This window comes from Asparagus officinalis, chromosome 1 (assembly GCF_001876935.1).
Source record: "Asparagus officinalis chromosome 1, Aspof.V1, whole genome shotgun sequence".
Lineage (NCBI taxonomy): Eukaryota > Viridiplantae > Streptophyta > Magnoliopsida > Asparagales > Asparagaceae > Asparagus > Asparagus officinalis.
This window is the reverse complement of record NC_033794.1, coordinates 111,252,125-111,261,678: the sequence shown is the minus strand read 5'-3', so window position 1 is coordinate 111,261,678 and position 9,554 is coordinate 111,252,125. Positions and strand designations below refer to the sequence as shown.

Below are 9,554 nucleotides of genomic sequence, written 5' to 3'. Positions count from 1 at the left end.
TGTTGCATATGCAGTACTAAAGGACTTGATTTATATGCACCATGGCATGTTATTGCATGTTTATATATGTATTCGATTATTTGCATGTCTGTTGGATATTTTTGTCCCGGTAACAATATTTGTTGACGCTAAGATATGGAATAAGATAAGGACCAGATTGTCCAAATGCCTTCACATTCCTTCCTAACTAGTAGATGCTTCTTGCTGCTACGTATGATATGACTATAAAAAAACCCATCTCTCAAGTTTTGAGCAGACACCGTAGTAAAAAAATCAAAACTGAAATGTCTACACAACTACACATGAACTGACCAGAAGTTCATAATAAATATTAATTATCAACAACCCATAACAGTGCAAAAAATAGAACATTAAATCAATTGGATAATGAATCCATGTGAAATGTGAACATGTTAAAAAAAAGGAAAAATATGTAAGGTAATAATTCCCATGACGACGAAGATTTGAGATAAAGTTCAAAAAACATAAATGAAAAAAAAAACAAATTCATAAGCTGATAGATAAACGGTATATGCAAAATCATATATAGCGCGAAAAGTAACACCATAGATAGACAAACGGCCAAGGCTAGAATTAATAAAACTAGACATAATATGGAACACAATTAAGTAGTGATGCGATATCATTAAGTCGATAGAATAATCAAATTAGCAAAGTACATGAGGCAAATATGATAGTTTAAAAAGCATATCGCCGCCAATCAAGTACTGGAAAGTAATTAGCAACACATTCAATACAAACTCACAATACATGAGACTAAGAATATAACATAGGAGCCTAACAATTTGAATTGAATAAATTGTGAGCATTACCAAGGTTTTATGATCCTTCGCCGCCATAAATTCCAGCAATGGTCTTGCAACCTTTTTATAAATTAATGTCAAGCAAGGAGAAAATTACATTGACTATATCAACGTAAGCGTTTCATATAAACAAACATCAACCCGACCCAGCCAAGCATCTCTAGATGGTTTCAATCTGCTCGCCTTTTTATTTAAAAAAATAATCATAAGAAACTAAAGTCCTAATCCCCAATAAAATTACAATCTGCTCGCCTTTTTATTTAAAAAAATAATCATAAGAAACTAAAGTCCTAATCCCCAATAAAATTACGCATTGTGAACAAAATAAAGCGAATAAAGCCTACGTTGGCTAATTATAAACGGCGACAAATACATCCTGCCATACAAAGGAGACAACCCTGATATGATAACATTGTTCAGACGATAACCAACATAAAAATAGCAGATACATTCTTAAAACAGTAAGAAACAATCTAACGCTAACATAACTAAGAACCATAATCTATTATATAAAAGTTGATAAATTAAACTAAGCGGAGGTACCTGGGGCTGCTAAGAACCATAATCTATTATATAAAAGTTGATAAATTAAACTAAGCGGAGGTACCTGGGGCTGGTCCAGTCAGCATCTTATCGACTTTCATCAGAAGTCCCTGCATCTCACCAACAAGATTGTCCCTAGTTTCTGGCTTCAGACTTTGAGAACTTCCAACAACTTTCTCAAGTGGAGATCCGCTCAGAGTTGATATCATCCTCTCCAGGCTTTTCCTAATATAAGGAAGTGGAGGCTTTGGAACTGGAATCGAAGTATGTGAGGAAGGTGAGCTTAAGTTTCCTGTAAGATAACGAAGGCGATAACTGGCAACCGGCAGGCCCAAAGCTGCAACTTTATCAGTGAATGCCTTTTCTGCATCAGAACTTTTCACAAAGGTAACTTTAGCACTGCTTGATTCTTTAACTGCTTCAGTCTCTGCTTGAATCACTGTGCCATACTTGCTAAACGCAGAAACAAGATCTTCGTTCGAAGGTAAACTGATCTCAGGAGAAAATGTCAATAACACAGCTGCTGGGTCCTCATGTCCCATTGTGTTCTTGCCCTTTTTCCTCTGCCTCGGTTTCCTCTCTCCTGACCCATTAGTAACTTTGCTTCCCAAATTGATAGGAACATCAATAATCGATCCATCTTTACCGTTAATATCCAATTCCACTGGGGCTTTTGCATTGGCTTTTTCTTCTCCCTTAGTTTCTTCCTGCCCGTTTTTTTCTAATTCCATATTAGCATTAGCCTTCTTCCTTCCTCTTTTGCGTCCTGAAGTACCGTTCTCTGGAACAGTAGCTTTCGGAGTAACTGGTGTCTCTCCATTACTCTGAAGACTTAAATCTACTGGAGTTTGTCCTTCACCATTAACTTGATCCCTCTTGATAATGAGCCAAAAAAGGCAGTAATTAGGCTCAAAAAATCTTCTGATCCTTCCGAATATGTGGGAGGGGCAAGAATAAATCAAGGACTGAACCCTCGGTCGATTTGAAGTTGTTTCGATGCTCGATCCAGCTTCAATTTGAATTCTGGTTTATCGACTTTCATCAGAAGTCCCTGCATCTCACCAACAAGATTGTCCCTAGTTTCTGGCTTCAGACTTTGAGAACTTCCAACAACTTTCTCAAGTGGAGATCCGCTCAGAGTTGATATCATCCTCTCCAGGCTTTTCCTAATATAAGGAAGTGGAGGCTTTGGAACTGGAATCGAAGTATGTGAGGAAGGTGAGCTTAAGTTTCCTGTAAGATAACGAAGGCGATAACTGGCAACCGGCAGGCCCAAAGCTGCAACTTTATCAGTGAATGCCTTTTCTGCATCAGAACTTTTCACAAAGGTAACTTTAGCACTGCTTGATTCTTTAACTGCTTCAGTCTCTGCTTGAATCACTGTGCCATACTTGCTAAACGCAGAAACAAGATCTTCGTTCGAAGGTAAACTGATCTCAGGAGAAAATGTCAATAACACAGCTGCTGGGTCCTCATGTCCCATTGTGTTCTTGCCCTTTTTCCTCTGCCTCGGTTTCCTCTCTCCTGACCCATTAGTAACTTTGCTTCCCAAATTGATAGGAACATCAATAATCGATCCATCTTTACCGTTAATATCCAATTCCACTGGGGCTTTTGCATTGGCTTTTTCTTCTCCCTTAGTTTCTTCCTGCCCGTTTTTTTCTAATTCCATATTAGCATTAGCCTTCTTCCTTCCTCTTTTGCGTCCTGAAGTACCGTTCTCTGGAACAGTAGCTTTCGGAGTAACTGGTGTCTCTCCATTACTCTGAAGACTTAAATCTACTGGAGTTTGTCCTTCACCATTAACTTGATCCCTCCTTTTTCGTCCTTTCTTTGCCTCAGATTTGTTACCTTCTTCAGACTTAAGAATTGGAGTTTCTCCTTCACCATTAACTAAATCTTTCCTCTTTCTTCCCCTTTTCCCCTCACTTTTCTTACCTTCTTCAGACTTGTCATTAACAGGAGTTTCTCCTTCACCATTAATTGCATCCTTCTTCTTTCTTCCCCTTTTCACCTCAATTTTCTTACCTTCTTCAGACTTATCACTTACCTCTATATTTATATTAATCAATTTCTTCTCTCCTTCCACAGATTCAGCAAGTTCTTTCTGATGAGCATCAGATTTCGCACTGCTCGAATACACCGACCTCCTAAACTCAGTAAAGAACCCTCTAACATTCTTAGCTGCACAATTTCCTTTCAAATGAAGGGGATTCACCGCTGTTGCAAGAAACTCAGACAACACCTCCCCAATATCAAGCCCATCAATTTGAAACGAGGTTTCAATCTTCTCCTCTTCATCTTCATTAACACTAAACTTCATCGGAGTCTTGGGCTCTGAATTCCTCGGTGATCCCAAAGTCTTGGCTAATCCTCCGCTCAAATGGGTATAAGGCGGCGATAAATACTTGCTCTTCTTCCTCTCTCTTCTGCCCGATATAGCACCATTCTCTTCCTTCTTCTTCTCTTCGTCATCATCACTCAATTCAACAGTATCCAAATCCAGTTGTGCAATGAGAGCTGCCACGCTTCTTCGTTTCCTACCTCGAGAGCTCTTCTCCGATAAAATCTCGGGCCCTTTTCCTTCAATCATCTCATTCGCAGGAACATCCAGATCAATCTTATCAACCAACTCCTCAATCTTCTTCATCTTGTGCCCTAATTTCGAACCTCTCTCAAAACCAACAACCCAACTCTTCATCTTCGCGATATCAGCCACATTAACTATATTCACATCAACAGCAACATCTCTAACCAAACCCAGAAACTCGTGAGCCTCAAAATTACTAATTTTGCCACCATTCCCCAAAATCTTTGCAAGCTCGCTCCTTTCCTTTTCAGGCAAGCAATTACAGCTAAACTGAGCTGCTAAACACTTCCCAATCTCACTCACAGCAGAGAACAATGCAGCTTTGAAGCCCTTAGAGCTGCTGGACCTCGAAATCTCATCGAAACCCTCCAAAAATCCCTTCAAATTCGAGGGATCAGTCCAAGCTAAGCTCCCGTCCCCAAAATAAGCTACAAGAACCGAGCTTGGAGCTTGATCGGAGGATTCCGGTGGGTCTCGAACTCGGCCAGGCCACCACTGATGGTTCTTGATCTTGCCCCAGACAAAATCGCCGGCGGAAAACCGAGCCCTAGCTGGCTCTGACCCTAACCCTAGCTCCTCCTGGGTTTGCGGCATTGCCAGGGTTTGGGGCCGACCGGCTAGGGTTTTGGGGGCTAGGGTTTGGGGTGTTTCTAGGGTTCCCATAGAAGGGTGAAAAGTGAAAAGGGGGAAACGTTGAGGGGGTTGGTGGAAATTTGTACCCCGTCGCCTACGCCGGCTTCCGCAGGGGTGGGAGAGTAAAGACACAGTACGAGGAGGGGGGTTATGGAAATTTTCCTCGCCGTCGTTTTAGAGAGAGAGAGAGGGCGGAGCGCAGAGTGTAGAGAGAGAGAGCGAGTGGGGGTTTGTGAGAGGAATGCTGAGTAGCCCCCACGTGGACATCGAGTTATGTGGTGGGCCCACCCGGCTGGAGTGTGTAATGGATGGGGGTTGGTGTTTGGACTAGAACAGCGGACAGCGAGAAGGGGGAAAAACGTTCGTCTACACGTGCAGAGTGTTAAGTATTCGGATTCTGCGGATCTTGCAGAACACGGAGGCCTAGATAAAATTGCTGAAAAAAAGCCACGCGCAGTTCTACTTTCCTATAAGGTTTATGCATATATACCCAACTATTCTTCCATACTTACAAATTTACTCTTCAAACTTTAGTATTTGCAAAATTACCATCCGATTCTTTCATAACAGGGTTTTCTCTACCCTCCCATGTAACAATGTTAATTTTTAAACAAAAACTTTCCAATAAATTGCAATAAACCTATAATATTTCCTAATTTGAAAACTATAATTCTTAAATAGGAGGTGTAAAAAACGCTCATAGTGAGTGAATTGGAGGAATTTTTTGCAAGTACTAGCACTTGGAGGGTAAATATGCAAACAAGAAAGATTTAAGGATATGCATGCGAACACCTCTTGTTATTAATGCTGCTAGATCAGAGACACTATATTATGCAAGTGCAAAAAAAGAAAAAGAAAAAGAAAAAGAAAAAAAACTAATTTTAATTCAATATTGATAATGACATTTTTTTGTGTGTAGCTCAACCGGAAATTATTGCTTAAAATTTTATATGTTTGTTCGTGAAAGTTAATTCAATGAAAGAGTAAAGTTTTATTTAACAAATTCGATTGAAATATATTTTTAATTTTTAAGATGAGATGAATAGTGTAGAGATCTAAAATTTTGACTATCTACAATCCATCTCAAATTATTTACTATTTGAGTCATATATTATGGCCACAATCATTTTTTAAATTTTGTTCCGGTTTCTTAATGTTTTATTTATCCCTTGATTTAATTAAATAAACTTTATATAATTATATAGGCTTTTGTTTATAATAAAAAAGTTGTATAGCTTTTATCTATGCTTATGAAAAGATATTAATTAAAATGTTCTAGAAACAACAAAGAGAAAAAAGAAATATTCAATTGTATAGATTGGGTATATACACATAGGATTAATTAAGCTAGCTATACGCACTTATAAAATTACATATTTGCCCATCTATTTTGTAAGTACAAATGGGTCATTGTAATCCACGTGTCATCAAATATATGTGGATTAAAACTCATGTAGTTTGTAATTTTCTATCCTACAAATCATGCTACTCGAAATAGATGACATTATGGACCATTACAGGCCATTTATTTCTAGGTCATTAGATGTATAAATTTGAAAGATCTAATTCACATGATTTTTTTTATCTCTATGAAGTTTTGAATGCATAGATCATAATGAACAGTGTGTATCGTTAATATTCATCATCAAAAATATATTTTCACAAGTTGTGTATAACTAACCTAGTTACACCCCAGGTGTATTGTAGCCGCACCCGTATAGACTTTATATATGTTTATGATAAAATATGTATAGAATGTTCTAGAAACAATAAAGATACAAATTTTTTCTTGTTAAATTTCCTTTTAACCCTTTCAACCATCCTAGAAAAGAGGGCATGTCCATCCATTTTTTTGGAAAAGAGGATCATTATATAGTGTATAGATTCCATTGACTCGACCCATGTCCACCACTTACTTTATTTAACTACTAAGATTTTTCTATATCTCTTATAGTTTTTTAGGTATCTGTAATGTTTCTAATACTGCTGTTATAGCCATTTTAGTGATAAAAATAATATTCAATCAATGGCGGCTCTACATTATGCGTAATCGAGTCAGCACTCGATATGCCGACATCTTGCGAGGACAACTCGAAAGGCGTTACATTCGGCTCGTAGTTGGGTCGACTGCTTAATCACTCCACTTGACCGACGAATTGGCTAACATCTTATGAATGCGACTCAAAAGATGGTACTTCTCGACCGCCTTTCTTGTGAAGGAGACTCAAAAGGCGGGACTTATCGATCACCGGACGAGTATAAAGGCAACGAAATGCCTCGAGCCTTGAGCCTCCTTCTACACGCTGGCGACCAATCACCTCAAAATAAATGCTATTAGATGCATTATGGTGTCATCATTTCTCTACCCCCAATAGTCTTTATGACACATCGGACCACGTCAGCACCGCACCCCCCCAATAAATGATATTAAATACATTATGGTGTTATCATTTCTCTGCCTCCAATAGTATTTATGACACATCAAACCACGTCGGCACGACACACCCCCAGTCACTTCGCAATAAATACCGAAGTGACATCTCCTCCACTCGTCGACCGACACCTATAAAGCAAAGTCTGACGTGGCCGCCATCCCATACTCAGCCGAAGTTATCATTCCACCCTTCTACCACCACTATAAATATGGATGCTATTTTCAGTAATAAGGTAAGATCTTTACCACTATTCACTATGCTTAAGAACTACTGCAGTTCATTTTACTTCTTCACTCAAGCAAATCACTGACTTGATCATCAGAGAAATAATTGGGGAACACAACCCCACCCTCTTACAATTTATTATTATTGGCCTTCTTGTTTTGATGATGATTTACAAACAATTTACATCTAATATTGTTTGTCTAATGTTTGTGTTTTATATTTATTCTAGGCAAACAATATGTTGGAGGATGGATGGAATAGCGTTTTAACGAAGATATCAAATGGAGGTTGGTGGATATAGTGGTTGAAGCCTTGCTATTCAAAGTTAAAGATCAAGTTCAAGCTTCATCCGCGAGATTACCAAGTCAAGCTTATTGAAGACCAATCAAGCTTGGGTAAATTAGTTTTAGGAATTTATATTATGTGTGTTAGTACTTTAAGCTCAATCATATACACACATACACATTTTGGTTTTTGTATATATATAGTTATATATATACATATATGTTTTGGTTTGATAGTTTTCAAGTTTTATTATGAAACAATTGAATATAATTAGAAAACATATTTTTGTTTCATACTCATATGCATATATATGATTTCATCAATATCAATTTTAGTTAGTTAAATAAAATCATGTTTTAGTGTATTATATGTGTATTTTGATAAAATACTACATTCATTGTTTATAGACTTCATAACAATAGTTTACATCTTTCTTCAAGTCTATAAAATCATTTTGTAAAGTTTCAAAAGTTGGTTTAGTCAAAATATCTAATTTCACATGTTTACATTTTCGTGTTTTGGACTATTTTGCAAAATGATGATATTTTTCATTTGGGAAGTCTTTTTTTCGAAACCAGTCATTGTAGCATGTTTATTATCATGTCTACAATCATTCCCCAAAGTTTTACATTTTTTGGAATTTATTTGATATTTTTAAATAGTGTTTTAAAATCAGATAAACAATTTTTCAAAACCTGTCATATTTGTTTTCGGTCGACCGCACCGGTCGACCGAACCTGAGGTCAAAAGTTCACTGGGCGACAGAAAGCCTGTCGGTCGACCGGTCCGGTCGACCGATGAAAATTTTCGGTCGACCGACGAATTTTCCGGTCGACCGACGAGCGTTCCTTCAGCTTCCAACAGCTAGTTTTTTGATCGTTGCCTTGGGGCTGTTTTATCTTTTGCTCTGGTTTTTTGGCTGAGTTGTGAGAGGGTATAAATACCCTATTGCCTTCAACTCTCAAACCAACTAAGAGAGTTTTAAAACAAGTTTAAGAAAGTTTTAATCAAGGGTTTAAGTTTGTTTTTAGTGTTTGTTTAAAAAGCTTTTAAGCATTTACAAGAGTTTGGTTTGTGGAGCAAATTTCACAAGAGCAAGTGGAGATCATCCTTGGTGTTTGAGCATTCATTCTTCTCCCTCTCTCTTGTCATCTATAGAGAAGTTTCCTTAAACTCAATTCTAGCATTTTATAAGTTTGTTCTTAATTTCATAAGCTAGATTTCATATTGAGTTTATATTGTTTTATCTCTTTGTTCACACACAACCTATTGAGCTTATTGTATTTACATTCATAGTATAATTTAGGGTTGTGGGTTTGTGACATTGAGAGTAGTTTTCGGTTAGCTAGAAAACCGAGTGTGTAGAAGAAGTTCCGGCTTCCAAACCGGATTGTGATAATGGAGATCTCCTCGAGGTGAGGAGCGGGGACGTAGGTCGTGGGGACCGAACCTCGTAAACATATCATTTGTTTGTGATTGCATTGACGCACTTGTTTTCATATTCATATCTTACATCGCCATTGTGTATTGCTTGTTGATCATTTTGCCCTATCACATTTGTAGTTAATTTGTTTACCCCTCTTGTTAGTTTTATATCCTTGCATATACATTATCTATATCTCTTTGTTAGGATATATCTTATTGTTTATATATCCTTGCATATATTTCTATCATATAGGATATATCACCTTGTGTATATTGCATATTCTTGCACATAACTCTTTGTATATCTATATTGTAAGAATATATTTGATAATTAGTTTTAATTGGTATTTAATCGGATTAGATTAGCATAAGACCCTAATCACCCCCCCTCTAGGGTCTAACATAGAGGACCTCCGTCAACTTAATCACTTCTTTCATTTGACTGTTTGATATCAGACATCAATAACTACAAATTTGTAAGAAATCTATGAGAAATGAATATCATTATCATGTGACTGAATTTCCTCGTATAATATAAATGTGATGTAATCTCAATCAAGTAATAAGGTAGGATAGAAGCCCTTTATAGCACAC

General features: G+C 37.3%; 1 protein-coding gene across 1 annotated transcript; it reads right to left on the bottom strand.

The window, feature by feature from the left end:
* LOC109828971 lies at positions 1,150-4,822 on the bottom strand. The gene is made up of 3 exons (XM_020395996.1): positions 3,168-4,822; positions 1,432-2,226; positions 1,150-1,367 (listed from the first exon to the last, which is right to left on the bottom strand). Exons 1-3 carry the CDS (start codon positions 4,618-4,620, stop codon positions 1,354-1,356), a joined length of 2,262 nt encoding a protein of 753 aa, XP_020251585.1. The 5' UTR covers positions 4,621-4,822; the 3' UTR covers positions 1,150-1,353.